The sequence below is a fragment of the Zingiber officinale genome, chromosome 10B (genome assembly GCF_018446385.1).
Source record: "Zingiber officinale cultivar Zhangliang chromosome 10B, Zo_v1.1, whole genome shotgun sequence".
Lineage (NCBI taxonomy): Eukaryota > Viridiplantae > Streptophyta > Magnoliopsida > Zingiberales > Zingiberaceae > Zingiber > Zingiber officinale.
The window spans coordinates 45,943,171-45,967,450 of record NC_056005.1 but is presented as its reverse complement, the minus strand read 5'-3'; the positions used below and the strand labels follow the sequence as shown (position 1 = coordinate 45,967,450).

Genomic DNA, 24,280 nt, shown 5'->3' with positions numbered 1-24,280 from the left:
GCTGCAAAAGAGCAACCCTACAGAGGGTTCCTTATTACTTCAACAAACAGGTACTAGTTGCTCCATCACCTCCTACCCCTTTTTTTTCCCAAAAATTTAATTACAGGAGCAAAGATATTATATAGCCTGGTGTGAAGGAGAGATAGAAAGGTTACAAAGGGAGGTAGCCTACTATAAAGCGCAAGTTGAAGAACTATTGTTAGAAAAAGACCTAGAAGAAGAAGAAGTGAACGAAGTTGCAAATATGCTTCTTGAAGAAACAACCAGTAAAGTAACTGCATCAGTACAAGGCCCAAGAATGGACAAGCAAGGAAGTGAGCAAATTGGAGCTTATAACACTAGCCCTACAGGAGCTCAAGGGGCATCCAGACCCAAAGGCACAGGACCAAATGACGAAGGCCCTACAGGCCCTCTGTATCTCGCTCAACAATACCAGCAACAGCTCAACTCCTTGCACAACTCATACCAAATCACGTTTGACGAAGGACAACGGATTGACCAAACTCTCCGTGAATTACAACAAAGAGCGGTAATCAAAGCAACAAATTTCCTCCGGCAGCCAAAGTTGCTTCATGAACTAAAAAAGCAAGAATGCCTACGAAGGAGTTCTAAGGATAACTGGTGGGGCGATTAGTACCCAGCTATCAAACAGGTTGATGGACAACTTGCCCAAGTGGCCCACCTATTGCAAGATGATGTTTCTAGAATGAACTCCTTCCACCTTTGATTCAACCGATGTGGTAGAGCCTTCAAATCCAATGACGCATCCCAAATCTTTAAAGAAGATTCGCCCTTATCTATGCTTTTTCTTAGGCGTGCTAAAGAAAAGATTCCCTATAAGTGGATAGTGTACTGTAAAGTAAAGCATATGTGTAGTGTGCTGTAAAGTAGACGCATATGCGTAGTGTGCTGTAAAGTAGAGATTCCCTCTTATCTTGATAACGGAGCATGTGACGATGGGGCCCAATGAGCACCCGACATCCCTGCTATAAATAAGAGAGGTTTCCAACCCTTGCAAGGCATTCAAGCAATACTTGAGCCCTACTTGGGAAACTTGTAAGAAGATCCTTGAAAGTAATAATATTTGTAAGTTCTCTATCTCTCTCATTATTATTATTTTCCCTATTCCACACCACACCACCCATAATCCGTTCTACACCACGCTACCAATAATCCACCTACTTGGTATCAGAGCTCATACAAAGAGATGTTTGGCTAATTACCCACGTCCAGGTAACAAGCTTGTAACCAGGCACTTTACCCCTTTTGTTCTTCTGAATTGAAGGTATTAAACAACCCAGAATTTACAAAAGAACAGGTCCTAACTTGGCTATAGGCACAGAGAAGCCAGAGTAAGTCCAAGGGCACACCTATGTGAGTAAACCTGGGAAGGAACTACCATGATTCAACTAGCAAAAGATAAAGAGGCCTCGATTATAAGTAGTTACTTTGGACTTCCTCATCCTACTCCATCTTGTTTTTATGAGCAATTATATCATAACTAGAAACACCTACTCCTACCGAGACGCGATTGCAGCCACTGATCAAATTGAAGCCCCCGTTGTTGGTTTTGCAAAACCAACTAACTACCAAGGCACCTCAACAATCTTAACCATCATCAAGCAAAATAATATGCAAATCCAACTCCTTATCCAAATAGCAGAAGCGTTACGAGAGATACAAGAAGAATTAAAGACTACTGAAAAAAAGTGGAAAGCCTTCAACACCCCCTTTGCCTGAAGATTTAATTGAAAAGCTTAAAAATCTATCCCTTGGACCAGCAGCAAGGCCAAAGGAGAAGCAAGGCAAGTTCAGGGTTTTTATTGATCCGTATAAAATATTAGAAGAACAAGAAAAATGGCCACCAGAACAAGAACTGAGCAGCAAGTCACTGCAACTCCTTTATTTGAAGATCAAATTCGAGATTACCGAAGGAATCAACGAAGATTCTACAATACAAGACAGGCAATCAGTTGACTGGGAAGACGCCTTATGGGAAGAACAAATCAACGTAATACACTTGAACAACAAATTGATCCACAAGCACGGTTACAGCTATCCATGCAGGAGAGAGCTGTCATAGTTCCAGCAGAAGTACTCTATCATTCCAGATGAGATGACACCCATCATCGAGTATATGTGCATAGGTCAGAAGAAGCCCTTCTAATAACCGATGGCAATCAAGTGGATCGAAGTTTTAACCAAGGAGAAAGCTTTAATCAGCTGCAACGAAGCAGGATGCAATATATACACCTTGGCGTTCTTCAAGTACGCATACAAATACTACACATGCAAAGGGAAGGCACTATGGCGTTAATAGTATTTCGGTATAATCGATGGCAAGGAGACCAAGACCAAGCTATTTTGGCTACTATAGAGGTGGACTTAACCCAAGGAAGCCAAATGATTTATGTTATCCCTGAAATTATGCTTATTATTGGAGACTTTTTCAGAATATTCAAGTCTCAATACTTACTAGGGGCTATGAAGCTTGGCACAATGGAGAAGCCAACCTCCTTATCACAAGAGGACTGGTAGGTAGGCTTTCTAATACCCCTAATGTTGGCTTTGCATATGAAATATAAGGAGTGGTTGACTACCTTATTACCCATGGAGTAAATGCCTTACCGAATCGCAACCTATCCACAAGAAGCCTATAAGGCTTAAATTGGGGCATACAACCCACCCGGGCAATAATTCTCATGCAACCATCTGAAGTAAATAGCCGAAATCTGATGGACGGGAGAATTTCATTAAGTTTTCATAACTACAAAACGGCACAACCATCAAAACCACCTACATATAATGTGAAGGATGAAGAAATTCAGGGCAATTAAGATGCATCACATGCTATAGTTGTCCTTGTTGAACAAGCACCTGGTGTATTCGTTTATCAAGATAACCCTGGGCCATTATATAATAACAACAATACGGAGGAAGCAACGGTTTCTAATAACTTCCCCTTTGTTTTGGCACGCAAGTTAACTCCTAATGCAGTCATCCCTATCCAAAGAACTCTTGGAGCTGTTGGTTTTGATTTAGCAGCCAGTGAAGCAGAAACGATAGAGCCCAGAGGGCGCGGTCTAGTGTCCACTGGACTATGCCTCGAAATTCTCTGGGAATCCTATGGACGAATTGTAGCAAGATCAAGTGCAGCATGGAAGCTCAGCATTAATATTGACGCCGGGGTAATTGATAGCGATTACAGAGGTGAAATCCTCATCATGGTTTTAATCATTCTGACTTTCCTTTTCAAATTAACCAAGGTGATTGTTTAGCACAAATTATTTTTGAGCAACTTCTTATGCCAACAATTTATGAAGCGACAAGCCTTTCTCCAACCACACGAAGCCATCAAGGTTTCAGACTACCACTTACAACTAATAAGGACCATCATAAAAGGCATCTCATATGGGACACCTTAGGAGAGCCTAGTGGTAAGTTCGACTACTATGTTAATTATGCACTCCCTGACCCCTTGCCAGATCTAGAGCTCCCAGCACCATCTTGGGATGATGATACAATCACTACAACTCCATCCATCCTTAATCAACTGCTACCGCGAGAAAAACATTTGGCCTCAGTCTGCCTTGAGGATACTATACTCCAACAGGAACGTTCACCAGGAAACCATGCAGGGACTACAAGCCCATGGGCCAATGTACCCCGGTCCATAGACCTTTCTGGCGAAAGTACTGACATAGAGGACGAGTTCTTTGACCATATCCAATATTTGGCAGACTTAACCATACCATTTGCTGAACCACCAGTTTGGGACCCCTCTCATACTACGGATTGGATCAACCCATTCGCAACGAAAGATGGTAGGGATGAAGGAACCCAACTTCTTGCGACTGGTTTTGAAACAACAGAAATGGAATACCCTATTCTAAAAAGACTAATGGAAGTAACAACAACCCAAGATGTGGAAAATCCATTACAACAAGTATATGCAACAAGCGCGGTTATCTCACCCTACTGACCCTAGAAGATACAACTGTGGGACCATCTGGCTACCCCCAGCAAGAGCCCATTATGGGTGTCGTGGTGTGGAACAGATTATGGGTGGCGTGGTGTGGAACAAAGAAAATAATAATAATAAGGAGAGAGATAGAGAACTCACAGTTATTATTACTTTCAAGGATCTTCTTACAAGCTTCCCAAGTAGGGCTCAAGTATTGCTTGAATGCCCTGCAAGGGTTGGAAACGTCTCTTATTTATAGCGCGGATGTCGGGTGCTCATTGGGCCCCATCGTCACATGCTCCGTTATCAAAATAAGAGGAAATCTCTACTTTACAGCACACTACGCATATGCGTCTACTTTACACCACACTACGCATATGCTTTACTTTACAGTACACTAACCACTTACAGGGAATCTTTTCTTTAGCACGCCTAAGAAAAAGCATAGATAAGGGCGAATCTTCTTTAAAGATTTGGGATGAGTCATTGGATTTGAAGGGTCCACCACGTCTGCAGAATCAAAGGTGGAAGGAGTTCATTCTAGAAACATCATCTTGCAATAGGTGGGCCACTTGGGCAAGTTGTCCATCAACCTGTTTGACAGCTAGGTATCAATCGCCCCACCAGTTATCCTTAGAACTCCTTCGTAAGCATTCTTGCTTTTTTTAGTACATGAAGCAGCTTAGGCTGTTGGAGGGAATTTGTTGCTTGGATTGCTGCTCTTTGTTGTAATTCATGGAGAGTTTGGTCAATCCGTTGTCCTTTCATCAAACGTGATTGGGTATGAGTTGTGCAAGGAGTTGAGTTGTTGTTGGTATTGTTGAGCTAGATACAAAGGGCCTATAGCGCCTTCGTCATCTGGTCCTGTGCCTTCGGGTCTGGATGCCCCTTGAGCTCTTGTAGGGTTGGTGTTATAAAGCTCCAATTTGCTCATTTCCTTGCCTAGCCATTCTTGGGCCTTGTACTACAGTTACTTTATTGGTTGTTTCTTCAAGAAGCATATTTGCAGCTTCATTCTCTTCTTCTTTTCCATCATAGTTTGAAAATCCTTCCGCAAGTCTTTTTCTAACAATAGTTCTTCAACTTGCGCTTTATAGTAGGCTACCTCCCTTTGTAACCTTTCTATCTCCCCTTCACACCAGCCTATATAATATCTTTGATCCTGTATTAAATTTTTGGGAAAAAAGGGGGTAGGAGGTGATGGAGCAACTAGTACCTGTTTGTTAAAGCAATAAGGTCCGCAAAGATTGCAGACTGTTAAAAAGCATCCAGGCAATGGATCCTAGCCCTCTGTGGGGTTTCTCTTTTGCAGCAAGTACAAATTGTAGATAGGGGAGGCACGATCTGCTCATTCAATTTCCAATCATGAAAACAATTTAACTGTTCTTCGGAGATTTTAATTTGTGGTTTATACCCGCCATCTATTTGCTCAAGCATATATATAGAGTTTAAATGTAGGGTTTAGATAGACCTCTGTAAGTCATCTGCATCGTCTTCTCCTTCTGAAATACTAAAAATTGCATCACTCTGGGCTTCTCCTTCTTGTACAGATAGGATATCACAATCATCAGGAATATCTAGTTGTTCAAATAACGCAACTCTTTTAATATTTCTTCGCTCATTTGGGCATTCCCTAACGAAGTGTCCTTCTTGACCACAAAGATAGCACTTACATTTCTTATTTCTCAGTAAGTGCTTCCTTTTTTTCAATTCTCGCATGGGAGTCATGAGATTTACCCTTATATGTTTTAGACTGTCTGATACCTAATTTCTTTTGCCCTTTACTCTGATAATAAGCTGGTATTGGTATCTGGCTGCATAAAGAGAGATTTTTAAGTGATCTTTTGAACGCCGCATCTTTACATTCTTGCTCAAGAAACTTATGTGCAAAGATAACCTTGGGGAATACTCCTACTGTTAATCCAGGGTATTTTTCATCAAAGGCCAATTTGATTCGGTTGCTCAAGTCTCCTGGCATTTTGAATTAGAATTTCTCTGATAGCTCTATTGCTGCATAAAGACGTCCTATTTTGGCTGCTAGCCGTATGTAATCATTAATGTATTGGACAATATTTTTTACGTTATCACAAGAGAATTTTTCTAAATCTTTATATGTAGTATCTTGTATAACAGTTGATCCTTGTGATGGGTCTTCTGCAGAAAAAACTCTTCGTATTTGTGATAAAATGTTTTGCGTACCTTCTCTTCCTTCTCCTGTTTGGATGAGAGCATCATATTCGGCTGTATAACTCATTCTCCATTGTATCCATGTAATTTTTTCTATTTCCCTAAGTAAATTTTCAATGTACTCAATTTTGTCTTCGGTGCCCGTAAATACATGGTTGGATATATGATTTTTGGTAATTGATTCCCATCGGGTGAATGCATCATCAAAAAGACCCAATTGTTCTGGAATAACGAATAGAGCTCCTCCATGTTGCTGAGCTAATGGGAGTGTCCATAATTCATTATTAAGCCCTCCTTTGAACTTAGCTTTTGGAGGTTGTTTGTATATGGTTTGAAACTTTGGTGGGCCATCCTGGGCTCTTGCTGGGGGTAGCCAAGTGGTCCCATAGCTGTATCTTCTGGGGGTCGGTAGGGTGAGATAACCGTGCTTGTTGAATATACTTGTTGTAATGGATTTTCCACATCTTGGGCGGTTGTTACTTCCATTAGTCTTTTCAGAATAGGGTATTCCATTTCTGTTGTTTCAAAACCAACCGCAAGAAGTTGGGTTCCTTCATCCCCACCATCTTCCATTGCGAATGGGTTGATCCAATCCGTAGTATGAGAGGGGTCCCAAACTGGTGGCTCAGCAAACGGTATGGTTAAGTCTGCCAAATATTGGATATGATCAAAGAACTCGTCCTCCATGTCAGTACTTTCGACAGAAAGGTCTATGGACCGGGGTACATTGGCCCATGGGCTTGTAATCCCTGCATGGTTTTCTGGTGAACGTTCCTGTTGGAGTATAGTATCCTCAAGGCAGACTGAAGCCAAATGTTTTTCTCGCGGTAGCAGTTGGTTAAGGATGGATGGAGTTGTAGTGATTGTATCATCATCCCAAGATGGTGCTGGGAGCTCTAGATCTGGCAAGGGGTCAAGGAGTGCATAATTAACATAGTAGTCGAACTTACCACTAGGCTCTCCTAAGGTGTCCCATATGGGATGCCTTTTATGATGGTCCTTATTAGTTGTAAGTGGTAGTCCGAAACCTTGATGGCTTCGTGTGGTTGGAGAAAGGCTTGTCGCTTCATAAATTGTTGGCATAAGAAGTTGCTCAAAAATAATTTGTGCTAAACAATCACCTTGGTTAATTTGAAAAGGAAAGTCAGAATGATTAAAACCATGATGAGGATTTCACCTCTATAATCGCTATCAATTATCCCAGCGTCAATATTAATGCCGAACTTCCATGCTGCACTTGATCTTGCTACAATTCGTCCATAGGATTCCCAGAGAATTTCGAGGCATAGTCCAGTGGATACTAGACTGCGCCCTCTGAGCTATATCGTTTCTGCTTTACTGGCTGCTAAATCAAAACCAACAGCTCCAGGAGTTCTTTGGATAGGGATGACTGCATTAGGAGTTAACTTGCGTGCCAAAACAAAGGGGAAGTTATTAGAAACCGTTGCTTCCTCCGTATTGTTGTTGTTATATAATGGCTCAGGGTCATCTTGATAAACGAATACACTAAGTGCTTGTTCAACCAGGACAACTATAGCATGTGATGCATCTTAATTGCCCTGAATTTCTTCATCCTTCTCATTATATGTAGGTGGTTTTGATGGTTGCGGCGTTTTGTAGTTATGAAAACTTAATGAAATTCTCCCGTCCATCAGATTCCGACTATTTGCTTCAGATGGTTGCATGGGAATTATTGCCTGGGTGGGTTGTATGACCCAATTTAAGCCTTATAGGCTTCTTGTGGATTGGTTGCGATTCGGTAAGGCATTTACTCCATGCGTAGCAAGGTAGTCAACCACTCCTTGTATTTCATAAGCAAAGCCAACATTAGGGGTGTTAGAAAGCCTACCTACCAGTCCTCTTGTGATAAGGAGGTTGGCTTCTCCATTGTGCCAAGCTTCATAGCCCCTAGTAAGTATTGAGACTTGAATATTTCTGAAAAAGTCTCCAATAGTAAGCATAATTTCAGGGATAACATAAATCATTTGGCTTCCTTGGGTTAAGTCCACCTCCATAGTAGCCAAAATAGCTTGGTCTCCTTGCCATCGATTATCTCGAAATACTATTAACGCTATAGTGCCTTCCCTTTGCCTATGTAGTATTTGTATGCGTACCTGAAGAACGCCAAGGTGTATATATTGCATCCTGCTTTGTTGCAGCTGATTAAAGCTTTCTCCTTGGATAAAACTTCGATCCACTTGATTGCCATCAATTACTAGAAGGGCTTCTTCTGACCTATGCACATATACGTCTGGAATGATAGAGTACCTTTGCTGGCACTATGGCAGCTCTCTCTTGCATGGATAGCTATAACTATACTTGTGGGTCAATTTGTTGTTCAAGTGTATTACCTTGATTTGTTCTTCCCATAAGGCGTCTTCCCAGTCGACTGGTTGTTTGTCTTGTATTGTAGAATCTTCGTTGATTCCTTCGGTAATCTCGAATTTGATCTTCAAATAAAGGAGTTGCAGTGACTTGCTGCTCAGTTCTTGTTCTGGTGGCCATTTTTCTTCAATTTTTCTTGTATCTCTCGTAACGCTTCTGCTATTTGGACAACGAGTTGGATTTGCGTATTATTTTGCTTGATGATGGTTAAGATTGTTGAGGTGCCTTGGTAGTCAGTTGGTTTTGCAAAACCAACAGCGGGGGCTTCAATTTGATCAGTGGCTACAATTGCATCTCGGTCGGAGTAGGTATTTCTAGTTATGATATAATAGCTCATACAAAGAGATGTTTGGTTAATTTACCCACGTCCAGGTAACAATCTTGTAACCAGGCACTTTACCCCTTTTGTTCTTCTGAATTGAAGGTATTAAACAAACCAGAATTTGCAAAAGAACAAGTCCTAACTTGGCTATAGGCACAAAGAAGCCGCAGTAAGTCCAAGGGCACACCTGCGTGAGCAAACCTAGGAAGGAACTACCTTGATTCAACCAGCAAAAGATAAAGAGGCCTTGGTTATAAGTAGTTACTTTGGACTTCCTCATCCTAATCCACAGAACACCAACACTTCCAATGAAATGAATGACGAGTCCAAAAAGTAGAATACCCCATACCCAAATATTTCAGTAAGAAACAAAATTACCAGAGCAAGAAAATTTTTATTTAAGCATACCACTAATTACTTCTCCATCTGAAGGCAAACCACTTGAAAAGTGTACATGTAGCCGTGTCATTCGCTTAAGACCAGATTGTAAAATTGACTCCAGGTTTCTTCTGTAAGTTCCATGAACACAAACTATAAAGTAAATTAATTAGCAATTGGGTTCACAATCTCAGGATCTTTATAATAAAAACCAATGGTCATTATGTTTATTGTCTTTACCTGGAACTCGATCGGCTGACAGGATTAGCTTTAGTAGACTTTCTGAGCTGATAGTCTACCAAAAATTAAACAAAAAACAAACAAGTAAAAGGCAAGAACCCAAAGCATGTGATAGACAGTGTTAACTGATATAGCATCCAGACTGGGGAAAAACTTAAAACAAGCTTTTGTTAAGTAGAAAAGCATGGATGCACTTATTCAGCTTGCCCACCCAAAAGCAAAACTAGTAGGCATCTCATACTTGATCCTTCAAGTTCATATTTGCCCATTTTATGCTTCTTAGAGTCACTAGGAGGCTTTCTAGCAAAAAAATATAATTGCAAAAGAGTTCAGTTGTCTGTGATGGAGTGATAGTTTCTTGCCTTTTAGAAGTGATGGAAGTAGAGAAGAAGATAAAGGAGCAAGTAGTAAGTATTTAATCAGTGGGCTTGATGTGGTTCTTAAACATCAGGCCTGAGACCTCATGCCTATCATAATCCTTTCGTGCATTGCACTGAGGAATCGCACAGAAATATGATTTACTATGGATATAAACAAGGATCTTTTTAAGCAAACTTCAAATAGTTGGGATACACACATTATTGTTGTTGGTGTACAAGAGCTTTTCGGCTTTACAAAAATAATAACAATAAATATAAAAAGAAGCTAGAATGTACCAAACTAACTCTAGCTCCAAGCTGTCTCTTGAAGCCCTTGCCTCAGACAAATGTGTCCATGCACATGTTGCCAAGCTTTCAAGAATAATAACAAAATTTACTTTGTCATTTCAACAATGTGGGTTGCATCACTCATGAAAAGCATTCTATTCTCATGGGCTTACACTTGAATTTTCTTGAATAACATGAAAATACTTACCAAGAGAGGATCTTCAAAAACATAAACCTTAATATATTTTTGGGTGATAAACCTTAATTTGATTTACTGTATCCTTATTTTACTTGATTTTATCCAATGGAAATCCAGGCAAGTATTTAAATATGCATACGACATTGTATATGGCATACCTCATTTGCAAGCTCCCTTAAAGTACTAAAATTACTAACTAATTAAGAAAATGATCCTGACGTAGAGCATACACGAGTTTTGTTTTTTTGTTTTGGGATAATTTGACGTAACTATAACATAAGAGACATGAATAGTTAACTAACGGCATTTCTTAGCACCTACACATCACATGGTGGTACTAGCCATGCAACCGGATATGCCACAAACAAATGATAATCTCACGTTATTAGGGTATAAATATAGGATCCCAAATGAACAAGGTTTAAAATCTCAACTCATGTCGAGATTTCGGTCCTGGATTGGAACGATATAGTTTTGGTACCGTATCGTGTTATGTCAATATGGTTTCGATATTTTTTAAATATAAAATATATAAACTAACAATAAAAAATTAATCTAAATATTTAAAAATATATAAAAAAAATTAAAATATATATTAAATTAACATAATAGTTTTATTAGAGTTTAATTAAGATTATTTAAATTATACTAACTATAACTGGGAGTTGATTAAACTTATTAACATAAGTTTTTTAATTAAAAGCATTGTTCCTATTCTGCCTTTGTCGTTGTTGTGCGCCGCCTCCACGGTGACCGCAAGGCCATCGTGAGGTCATGGCATGGCCTCCGCAGTAGCCGCGAGGCCATTACGTGGTCTCCGTAGCGGCTGTGAGGCCATCGCGTGGCCTCCGCGGCGGCTGCGAGGTCATTGCGTCGCCTCCGCAACAGCCATGATGCTCGCACGTGGCCTCCACGCCCACGCGTGGCCTCAATGGTTGCTGCAACGGCCACGCGTGACCTCCACAATGTGCGCACAATGCCTTACCGCGGTACCTTAGGCGTGTCGGTGCCTATTTCAGTAGTGGAATGAATTTTTTCACACGTGTGGAGCAAGACAGCATGATATTTTAAACCTTGCTAATGAATATAAACTAAGAATCAGAGCCAAGGGGATGATTTTTAACCATATCGGCTCGGTGTGGAAGAAAATTAACATTTAATTACCATTTTTCATGAATGTGAGTTAGACCTCAAGTAAAGTTACAACTCATAAAATCATACTCCAAAATTTTAGAAAGACCAATCAAAAACCTTACCTGATTTGATTTCCACATAAGCTTGAGAAATCTTTCCTTTTAAAATAGTCAATAAAGTACTAAGGCATTTCAAGTAAAGTCAGACTATTAACTTAAAAAATCTTCATCATCTATTTGAAATCAACTAGAATCATATCCATCTACCATCGATTAATACTATTTATAATCTATCTTAATCCCTCACATCTCTCTTTACCCCTAATACCTTCCAATCTAATAGAGTTAACTTTTCTATCGAATTAATTAGTATCTTAAAAAACTTCAATACCATCTACAGCCTATTTTCTCTCATATTTTTATATATCAGAATTTCATCTAATTATTTTCATAATTTCCATTTTATCCTTTCTAATAGCTTTCTGTGCCCATCTTAGCATTATCATCTCTACTACATTAAGTTTTGATATGTATTACTCAGCAATACGTGACTCTGATCTAAAGTATAGGGAATTATACCAGAATTGTAAAATATTCAAATTAATGATCACGCATGAACTCTAGATGCTCTTCTCCATTTTAATGACACTTTTTTTATCCTAGTAATTATATCTTCATCAACATTGCTTCTTATCGAATAATGGGTCTAAGATATTTGAATCTCTTACAAGGATTTCATGCTTACCATCTTAATTATTCGATTGATTCTTTCCTTATTACTAAAACTTAATTTTACATATTCATTTTTCTCTCTACTTGCTCCTTTAATTTAAACTTTTTCTTCATGGTTCATACCTTGAATCTAATTCAATTATACTCATCAATTATCATCTATGATAACATACGCCAAAGATGTTTATTTGTTACTCTATCTAGTACAAGCATAAAGAAGTAGAGACTTAGACATGACCATTGATGTGGAAAATCATCTACAATAATCTTAATAGCTCAAACACTAGTAATAAATTTACATATCTTATATCACATTGGCATACAACAACAAGAACCAAGCATTTTCCTACTAGGTGGGATCGGCTGTATGAATCCTTTTACGTCATTGAGCTCTATCTTCTACTATATCATCATCTATATTTAAATAAATTTTATCTTGTTTTATTGTTGCTAACCAAGTCTTTTTTGGTCTTCCTCTTCCTCGTTTGATATACATGTTTATCATAGTTTCACATCGCATAACTGGAGCATTTATTGGTCGTCTAAATACATGTCCGTACCATCTTAATCGTGTCTCTTGAAATTTTTTCTCAATAGATGCAACTCCGACTTTCTCTCTAATGCTCTCATTTCTTATTTTGTCCATCCTCGTATGTCCACGCATCTACCTTAACATCCTCATCTCTGCAACTCTCATCTTCTGCTCATGTGCTCGAGTCATACCCCAACATTCAGCTCCATAAAACATAGCAGGTCTAACTGCGGTTTTATATAACTTACCTTTAAGTTTAAGAGGTACTTTACGGTCACATAAAACACTCGATGCTCTCATCCATTTCAATCATCGCTTGTATTCTATGTAAGACATCTCTCTCAATCCTTCCATCGTTTTGCAAAAATGATCCTAAATATTTAAATCTCTCGGTTCCCGGCAACTCGTTCTCTCCTATTTTAACAATTGTCTCATTACTTCTAATATTGTCAAACTTAAATTCTATATATTCTGTCTTTAATTTACTAAGCTTAAAACCTTTCCCTTCTAGTGTTACCTGCCAAGATTCTAGTTTAGCATTTACTCCTTCACATGTTTCATCTACCAAAATAATATCATCTGCAAACAACATGTACCACGATACTGTGTCTTGAATGTGCGCAATGTGTTCGTTCATAATTAGTGTAAAAAGATAGGAACTTAGAGTTGATCCTTGATGTAACCCTATCTTTATTGGAAATGCTTCAGTTACTCCGTCTGAAGTCTTTACTCTGGTCGTTACATCCTCGTACATATCCTTAATTAGTTCAATATATGTTACGCTAACACCTCTTTTTTTAGAATTCTCCATATAATTTCTCTTGGAACTCTATCATAAGTTTTTTCTAAGTCAATGAATACCAAGTGTAGATCTTATTTTTGCTCCCGATATTTTTCAATTAATTGTCTATGAAGATGTATAGCTTCTATTGTCAACCTTCCATGCATGAACCCAAATTGATTTTCAATCACTGTGGTCTCCTTCCTTAATATTTTTTCTATCACTTTTTTCCAAAGTTTCATAGTATGACTCATTAGTTTAATACCCCTATAGTTTGCACAATTTTGTATGTCTCCCTTATTCTTATATAAGAGAACTAGAGTACTTATCCTCCATTGATCAGGCATTTTTTTCGTTTTCAATATCATATTAAATAATTTTATAAGTCATTCAATACCTTGTTTCCTAGACACTTCCATACCTCTATCGGAATATCATTTAGTTCAATGGTTTTTCCATTGTGCATCTCATTTAAAATTTGTTTTACTTCTAAAGTTTGAATTCTACAATAAAAATTAAAATTTTTATTCTCATTTGACCTACTTAAATTACCTAAAGTTAAGTTGGTTACTTAAACCTTCATTAAAAAGTTGATGAAAATACCTCTTCCACCGCTCTTTTATTTCTCCATCGTTTACTAATACCCTATTACATTCATCTTTAATACATTTTATTTGGCTAAGATCTCTTGTTTTCCTTTCCCTCACTTTAGCTATTCTATAAATATCTCTTTCCCCTTCTTTTGTATCCAATTTTTGATATAATCGTTCAAAAGTTTCATTTTTTGCTTCACTCACTACTTTCTTAGCTTCTTTCTTGGCTATTGTATATTTTTTAAAGTTTTCCTCGTTCTTACAAATATATAATTCCTACTCACCTAAAAATCAATAACAATGTAGAAAAATATTTTTTTAATTCATTGCTAAAATTGTGTTTCTCTATTTGCAAATTTATAAGACTTGCATACAAAGCTTTTAACTAGGTTTAAACTAGATTTTTTAAGCCACAATAATTGCAAGTACCCAAATAATATAATTACAAGTTTTGTTAAAACAAATATATTTATTTGCAAACACTATTTGAAGACATTATTTAGCCCACACAAATTCTCCCTCTATTTGTTCTCCATAGGGAAATTACATTTGCAAAGACATTGCAACATCCCAAGGGAAATTAAACAAAAAATTCAATTTAGAATTGTAATAGCCATGTCTAGACAAAGAAAAAAAAGTTAGTAAAACTCTATGGTGGTTTAGCATAACATTCAATCCTTTATATAATAATCATATACCCATGTGATATTTGCATAAATCTAAAATTATAATACAATTTTAAAAATAATATTGTATTTAAAATTTAACTTAGAAAGGGTTAGAATTAAAAAATTGATTTCATTGTCATTTTATATTTTATAAAGAAAATTTAGATAATAATGTCTAAAAAAATTTTATTTTTATATTAAACTTTTTAACCAATTTAGATTGCAATTAATCTACCATCTCTCTAGGACTATATAATTTTTATATTGTTATAAGTATAGTCAAATGTAAAAAAAATATTGTAAAAGATATTTTTGTTGATACTAATACTTTGATTTTTATATCTACCATTTAATTTGATATAATTAATTTAGAACTAGATATTTTTATAATTATTTAAATTATAGATTAGAAAACTAAATATATATTTTAGATCGCTTTGCAAGTTCACAATTTATATAATAGTGAGAATTAAATTTTAGTATTAATTGAGTTGATGTGTTATAATTAATATTTTTAAATTTATAATAAAAGATTTTATAATTTGTTAGTGCAAGTAAGCAACAAGTAAATGAACTAGAGAGTTTTGATATATGAAAGAATTTAAAGTTAGTTATTATATGATCTAACAAGTATTCTAAGAGTAGTGTTCTAAATGGTGGTCGCTTGATAGATGGGCATCAATCACACTGCAGTGCTTTAGGCGGTAACTCACCTCCTTCCGCAACCATCGTGCCTGGAACTGCCACCGTTGTTGCTGCCATTTCGCCACCGCAACTCCTCCAGACACATAGCCTAGGCCCAACGACAAGTCTGGATGCATCGTGCAAGCCCGAATGCATTGTCTATGCTTAACAACAAGCTCGAAAGCATTACGCGACCCGGTGATGCAGTGACGCGCATGGGCACGTCATGCGAGCCCGACGATGCATCCGGACGCGTCACGCGAGCTTGACAACGCTTCTAGACACATCGCGCGAGCCCAGCGACACGTCCACACACGAGCCTGAACGCATCGCCCAAGCACGGGCCCGTAAGGGTCGCCTGAAAGCATCGCCTAAGCCCCATGATGTCGCCGTGGCCGTGCGACGGGTCGCACGGCCAAGGCGATGCGTCACGTGGCCACGGTGACGCGTCACACGGCCACGTCGATGCGTCGCACGGCCACGGCGATGCGTCGCACGGCCACGGCGATGCGACGCACGGCCACGGCGACGCGTCGCACGGCCACGGCGACGCGTCGCATGGCCACGGCAACGCATTGCACGGCCACAACGACCCATCAGACTCACCGCCCTGCCGAAATAGGGTACGCGGTTTACTTGAACATTAAATTAATAATTTTAATCAACTTTTAATCAACTTCTAACTATGATTGGGATAATTTAAGTAGACTTAAAAGCATAATAAAATTATCTCATTAATTTAATACATATTTAAAAATATTTTTTTATTTTCAAATATTTAGATTAAATTTTTTATTTTTAATTAATATATTTTATTAAAAGTAAATATAAGAATAATGACTATTTATAATATTATATATAAAAAATAATAAAAAAAATTAACCGCATAAGCACCACCTAGGCGGCCAAGGTGATAGGTGGTCATTGACCGCCCTACCACCGCCTACCGTCATTTACAACACTAGCCAAATGTAGAAGAAAACTTGACATATACATTGCAGGAGCAATACAAGAGGAGAAGTCGAAGGAGTGGACATTTGATAAGTCAAAAAAAAAAGTTCAAATAGGTTAAGCGGACATTTAGCAAGAGGAAGAAGTCCCGGTAGTTCAAGGACAACAATATACAAGTAGGTAAGAAGTCCTAATAGGTCGAGGACAATCAAATACCAAAATAGGACCTTTTTAGCAAAGAAGAGTGTGAGGGAGGGGGAGCAACTTTTATTCTGAAACGAGACTAGCCTCTTACAACCTAGGCACTTGACCAAGAAACCAACAAGTGTTTTGGAGCTAAAGTCAAATAAGCAATTGATTGAAATTAACTGGGCAATAAATAGTTAACTAAATTTGGCTTCTTAAACCATAATAATAGTTGATCAAAATGATTTTTATTTTTATTCTTCTCTCGTTTTTATCCAATTATTTTATCTCAAACATTCTATACTAGAAAAATAAAAACTTAGTGACCAGATTTCAAGACTTAATTAACCACATTAACAGCAGTCAAAAGACAAGTCAAAATTCAAAAAACTCAATTTTGTCTTGAGCTAGTCAACTAAATTCACTAAGGTGATCGACCAAAATGAGTCTTACCAACAATATTTTTCGACATAAAATAAGATATTCCGATTTATTCAAAGTTGGTCGATCATATGGTGACAAGTGGTCTACCACATGATAAAGTCATATTTGGTTTACCACGTGTAAACTTAGTTGACCACTTTCTCAGTCAGCAATTGCCAGAGACAAGGTTAGTGATAAAGATCAAAATTCGAAACTTACTTAAGTTAGTCAACCATTTGCTCAGTCAATAGCCAATAAAGCAAGAAGATAAAATCTGAACAAAATTGATCCAATTTAGTTAACTAGCATGTGCAAAGTGGTCAACCAGATGACATAATTAGAAACCGACCCAGATAAAGCGGCATACGTGGTAACCAATTTAGCCAACCAATATGCAAAAAGTGGTTGACCACAAGATTTAAAATCTCAATCCGTGCCAAGATTTTAGTTCCCGACCGGAACGATATAGTTTCAGTATTTTTTAAATATAAATATAAATGTATATTAATATTTGATTATTAAAGATGGTCATATTTAGAATGGTTAATTTTTATTTTAATATTTTTTCATAAGATAATGTCTATTAAATTTTTATAAAAAAATTTTAAAAATAAGAAATTTTTAAAATTCAAAACTAAATTTAAAACTATAAAAATAATTATAAAATTATTTAAAAATTTTAAATTATTTTTTAATGCATTTGTAAATTTTTAATTTTAAACATGTCATTTGAACTGTTTAAGAATTATATATTTTTAATTTTTTAGATTATTTTAAATTTATGTTTAATTTTAAAATATTTTAAATTATTTTGTAAAATATTTATTAAAATTTAAAATTATTTAAAAAATTTCGAAATAATTTTTAATATTTTATAATTATTATTAATAATAGTTTATTTATAAAAAATAGATATTTAAAAAATAAAAAATTAACTAAACCAAAAAAACTAAAAATATCGCAATTGCGATGACCGCAAAGATCATCACTATATAACAATTACTAAAGAGAGTTTTAGGAACATATAATTTTTATATATTTTAATGGAATAATTTAATTAGGATTTTAAATTTTTTTTATTATTTATTTAAATTAGATCATTAAAAAAAATTAATAATAAAAAAAAGGTAGCCCAGTGCACGAAACTCCCGCGATATGGGTTCCCAAAGAAGGATCCATTGTAAGCAGCCTTACTGTTTTTTATAAAAGGTTATTTCTAGGATTCAAACTCGTAAATTTTATGTCACAAAGCACAACTTTATTGTTGCGTCAAAGTTTCCCTTCAAAAAAAAATATTTATTTATTTATTAAAAAAATTAATAACATAACTAAATAAATAAATAAAATATTTATTATATATTTTTTAAATTAAAATAAATAAAATATTTAATTAATTAAATAATTTTATTAGGATTTAATTAAGTATATTCCAATTATCCTCATCTATCATGGGAATTGTTTTAATTTTAAAAAGCATTTGATTGAAAAAATCGACCAAGACCGATGCGGCCACAAGGGTCGCGCGGGCGCGAGGGTCGCATGGCCCTCCGACGTGGAAGCGATGGTCGCGCGGCCCTCTGGCGCGACCACGAGGGGCACGTGGCCGCGAGGGTCGCGTCGCGGCCGCGCGGCCCCTCCAATGTTACCACAAGGTTCGCGCGACCCCTCCGTAGCGGCTGCGAGGTTCGCGCAGCCCCTCCAACACAGCCGAGGGGTTCGTGCAGCCCCTCCGGCACGACCGCGGGGTTCGCACGGCCCCTCCGGCGTAGCCCCTCCTATGCGACTACAGGCATCGCGATGCCCTTACTGCGCAGCCACTGGCATCGCGACACCCCTCTACACAGCCGCAGTCGTCGGGATGCCCTTCCTACACGGCCGCCGACATCGTGACACCTCCATAGTAGCAGCGAGATTGGTGCCAAGTTCGTGCCAGTGAGGGTCGACGGGTAAAACAAAATGTTCCGCCCGTTTCGATCAACTCAGCATGAGATCTCATATCTTGGTTGGCCATATAGGCTATCAGACCAGAATAACAAAGTTAGTTAATCAAAGTACGTTGCGGATAACAATAATCTCTTGAATTGGTTGACTAGAATGGACAAATTGATTAACCAGATCATACTAAACTGCAACTATAAATAGAGGCTTCTTGTGTTCATCCAAGACATTCACAAATAATCAAAAATCATTATGAAATCATACAAATGCCCTCAATCCTTCTATCTAGAAGCTCTCTACAGGCAACTACTTGCCTATTGTCATATTATTATTACTTCCCTCTTACGTTGTTTTCTATGTTTTATTTTGTTTTCTATGTTTTATTTTAAATTTGTTCCTGAAAGGTATTAAGAGAGGAGAAAGTATAGCGGTGATTTGACAAAGAGTGATTCACCTAAATCATTGTATCCTTTTTATCTTCCTATTGCACTTAGTCCATTAACACAAAATTTTGAAGAAAAAAAACATATTTAATTTAAAAATTAAACTTAAGCTTGAAAAATCAACTTTATATTATGTTGCATACATGATTTCAAGACAATCTTTCAAACAATATTAGTGCTTTTAAAATTAATTTTAAAAGCACTATTCAAAAAAACATGATCCTACATAATTAACAATTATATTTATTTAATTTAAGCTATATAATATTGGAGGTTTAGAAACTATATAAGTTTTCCATATCCTTCCCTCAAAAATTAACATAAAATATATATTATTCACCTCATAGATAAAGTTAATTATTTATTGTTCAAAGCTTCTAAATTTCAAGCAGACTTATGGATCACATGTACACTCAAGAGAATGACAAAAAAAAAAAGATAAATTACCCCAATAGAGTGTCCTTGGTTTGCACGAATTAAGAGCTCCCCATCTTCCTCCAAAAGGCTGAACCGTTGTTTATTATCCCTCTTGACAGCCTGTTCTTAAATGACACAAATATTAGCATGTATAAGACTGAACCAGTAAGGTCAAAACAAAATCCATTATCACCTAAGGTTGAGCATGAAATAAAAGATTCATTAAACAATAGATGAATAACCCAATTATTTTAACGATCAAAGAAGAGGATACCAGTTCAAGCAAAGAAGATCATTTTAATGATGGAAACAAAGTGATATAATTTAAGCTAAAGTATCTGATACTAGTTCAATAGTGGTCTCAATAATTTGCTGAACTAGTGAACAATACTTCAAAAGTAAAGGGTAAAAAAATAGCGATTGTGATATTTATTCCATGCAAAATATCAAATTTTAATGAAAATAAATAGACAATGTAATGTTCTTTTCTTCAAAATTTATTTATCTTCTATTCTAATTGTAGATTGTTTGAGCATGAAAGAGCTTCATTACTACTCATCCAGCAATTAGATATTCTATGATCTATAGAATTGAAAGAAATGACCGACAAAAGCAAGCATTAGAATGCAGGAATATAGGAATATAGAGATCCTTTTTTGTCCTATAATAAATATCAACATTTTGTAGACACATCCAACAAAAAAGCATATATACAATCTATCAGAAAAAAGAAACTAGGTAGCTAGGGGAATAAGTACAAAATATAAACAAATACAGAAAAATACAAATCAGCTCTGTTCTACTATTGAAACACACTCCAACAGGTTGTCATTTCTTCAAAAATCATATTTCGCAAGTTCAAATTTTGTACTGACATCACCTTAGCATCATCCCATCAGCAAGAATAGTAGACCTACTTAGTAGGAATTGATTGGGTGTTGGTCAGGACTAGGAGGCCAAGGTTAAGGATGCTACTATCTCTAATGCGCAGAAGGTCAATTTACTGAAGAAGTATGAGCGCATTTGGGTGAGGCCCACTCTCATCATCCTATGTAAAGGACAACAAGAACCAATTACTAGAAATGGCAATAGGTACCCCATATTTGGGTATCCTCGGGAACCCAACCTTTTTTTAAGACAGGCACACATCCCCATTTTATCATCCAGAGACTGATATTTAAATGCATTTGAGTGGCACATATTTAAAAGAGTACAGGTAGTACCCAAAAAATGTGGGTACCCACCCCATTACCATCCTTAGCAACACTAATGTCCTATGATAATGACTGGAGTCTCCTAGAGCAAGATCTGATCTCATTCTCCTCATTCCAAAATCCAAGTGAGCCCACCAACACATTCATGCTACATCACCACCAAAGGTTTACCTAAGATTTGTTGCCATTATTATGTAGGAGGCTTAATCAACACAAAACAGACTAGTTCTCGAATGAGGCTCACTCCTCCGTATCAGGGACCCAAGGGTTTAGCAATGTGAGGTTAAGGTGCCTGGTCTGCCTCACTAGGTGCAATGAAAGTCTTTTGTGTCAGTCTTATGGTAATGACCAAAATCAGGATCAGCCTCAAGCAAATCCAGATTCATATTTGCAAGCAGCAGTAAAATTAGAGGATCAGGCTCCAAAACCTAGAGTCTTGAATTGAAAAAATCTTGGGAGGCAACAATTCACTATCTATTAATATAGTACAATCAAACTTAAGACAAGACCACAGTCCCTTTACTAATCACAATCGAGAATCATAAAATCAAAGACCTCAGGTTTTTTTTAATCCAACTGCTTCCCTTTCAAAGAATTTGCATCCATGTACTAATTGCAGTACTTTTATTTGGTACTGTTTAGCCAAAATCACAATTAGAATATGAACTAGGGTTCAAATACCAATCAAACTTTTGAAAAAAAAAAAAAAAAAGACAGCCTGGTGCATGAAGCTCCCTCCAATGCAAAATCTTGAGGAAGGGTATTGTACGCAGCCTTATCTTTTATTACAAGAGGCCCTTTCCACGACTCAAACCCATGACCACAAGGTCATACGGCAACAATTTTACTGTTGTACTAAGGCTCCTCTTCTTCATACCTACTAAATGGTAACAACATTTATTTACTTGTTAACTATATACTAATAGAATTGATTGGAAAAAAGGGGTAAGCTATGACTAATTTAGAAACTGGGATTGTGGATGACAAAATCAGGAAACCAACATTAACTTCAAAATGGGTTATTAGGAAAGTCAAACAGAATAATTGAGAGATGAAAAAATTACTGTAAATATGTATAAGAGAACTTGTCAAACAATATATAAAAAGAAAAAAAAAACATAAAGATGTTTATAAAAACGGTAAGACTTTAAATGGTAAGCTTTACAACACATGGAAATGGTCCTGGCAGAGAAGTGACAAAAACTTATACATTGCAACTAACCAACTCCCGACTCAACTACCATACTCGTGGAATAGAAATTGATCCTTGCAGCAAAATCATTACTGTTTTTCACTCAACTAGGCACTGACTATGATAGTCTAGGTCAGCCAGACTTTTGAACATGAAAAGCCTGATCCATAACTTGTTTGAGCTCAGCAAGGGTCAGATGCCTCAAGGCATTTTTGTATGTCTGCTACAGAATGAGTAGATCATACTATTTTGGTGGGATTATTTAATAATCTATGCAGATGATAATGAGGCCAAAAGATCATCATGGAAAAACACCAATCAAACAATTGAAGATTACCAAATTTTAGGAGTTGACTATTATACAAATGTGTCTATTTTTTTTTTCTGTTTCATCAAATATTTTCATTACTTTTCCCACGCAAGCTTGATTAATTCTCTGATGGATCTACATCTGCAATGAAAACTTTAGATTAGTCAAATATGCAAATAACTCTTAGATCAGGAATCATATTAGAAGGCTTTTGCTACTGCAGATATGTTTAACATTAAGAACTAGAATGATTGATTTACATGATTAAATTTTTGTGATTTTTCGCCTTCCTAGTTTTTATAAGTCTGCCCTTACAGGTCCTTATTTAGAACAGTCAAAAGAAAAGAGTAACTTGATCGCCATAAAGAAAATCTATAAAATTCCCAGATATTTGCAGTAATTAATAAATAGTATATATTCAACAAATATATGGGGAGTTGTTCCATTAGTTATAACATTCCCCTTAAGCTAAGCATAAATTGCAATCATGCTTGGTTTGTCACACAAAATGGAAGATCCAATCTCACAAAACAACTTGGTGGAGATATGAATAATTTATTCTTCAGAAGGAAATAGGTGTCTAAAGTGCTAATTTTCTTGAGCATGCGGTTTTGTGTGTTAAAGAAACATTGTGTTCTTTGCAACATTGACAGTAGCGTGGTTATTGTGGTGATTATCATTAACCAGAACATAAAAATTTGAGATAGTAAGAAGTTCCATTTCTTAAAAAAAGATAAATCTTGATCCACATAATTTAGTAAGTAGTACCATGGTCTGATATCCAACTTCTGCACTAGAGCAATATCCCTACACAGTCAATAGCAGACCCAACATAATTTGCATCAATAAATGCAACATAGCCCACATAAAAAAATAAATAAATATATGAAACCGAATATTTAGATGTTTTGCTTCTCATAAAACATATTTCACTAGTGATCCTTTGATATACTAAAAGTTCTCCGCATTGTATAGTAATGGTAGACTTCAGATCAGGCTTCTGCATGAATAGTCTTGCCATACTAGATTACTTTTCCTATAAGTGAAACATTATTTTTCCTACAAGTGACAAACAACTGGAACAAACTTCAAATGGGTATCTTCTAAAGGGCAAAGTAAATGTTTTGGATAATTTGGATGTCTAATATCTGGATCTAAGTTGGCATGTCTCTTCAGATGAGCCATGGCATAATTCCTATGAGATAAAATATGGAAAAAATAAAACAGCCTTTGGTATTGTAAGCAATTTTATCATCATTAAGTCATGTGCATTCAAACTATTTGGGGTTGGTTGCATGGATCTTAACCTGCATTGAGCTCTATGCAAAATCATATCACTAATAGTACTCAATTCAATCAAATTTTATAACAATAACTGGAATTTCCTCAGAATTCCCTATTGCTTAGGCCTTTCACTCTTGTCAATTCAACTGAACTAATTATAAAATTCTATTGATCATCGCCTTTGGACATGTCATTATGTTTGAACTTTTTTCTCTCATTTTATTATATATATTAGAGGTTGTTCCTAACTGCCATAGAATAACAATATTTTTTATTTTCCTCATTCAAATAATCTCACACATCCATGTTAAAATTCCCATTTATGCTAACTAATTTTTTTGTGTTATTTCCTAATAATGTAATGTTGTGTGCTAAAAAGTATCATAGGTCACACTATAATGTTATAGAATTATGCTTTTAGCTGTTGGAGCACACAAAGATCATACAAGACCTGAAAAGCTCCTCTCCATTTTACTT

The 24,280-nt window shown here is 36.4% G+C and overlaps 1 protein-coding gene across 1 annotated transcript in view; it reads right to left on the bottom strand.

Annotated features, from left to right (window-relative positions):
- LOC122028537 (tRNA 2'-phosphotransferase 1-like) overlaps nucleotides 1–24,280 on the bottom strand; it is a 31,578-nt gene that overhangs the window by 3,165 nt on the left and 4,133 nt on the right. The window contains exons 4-6 of the mRNA XM_042587379.1: nucleotides 19,834–19,923; nucleotides 9,477–9,531; nucleotides 9,267–9,389 (exon numbers count right to left, since the gene is read on the bottom strand). Coding sequence (XP_042443313.1) covers nucleotides 9,267–9,389; nucleotides 9,477–9,531; nucleotides 19,834–19,923 — 268 coding nt within the window. The remainder of the gene's footprint in view (nucleotides 1–9,266; nucleotides 9,390–9,476; nucleotides 9,532–19,833; nucleotides 19,924–24,280) is intronic.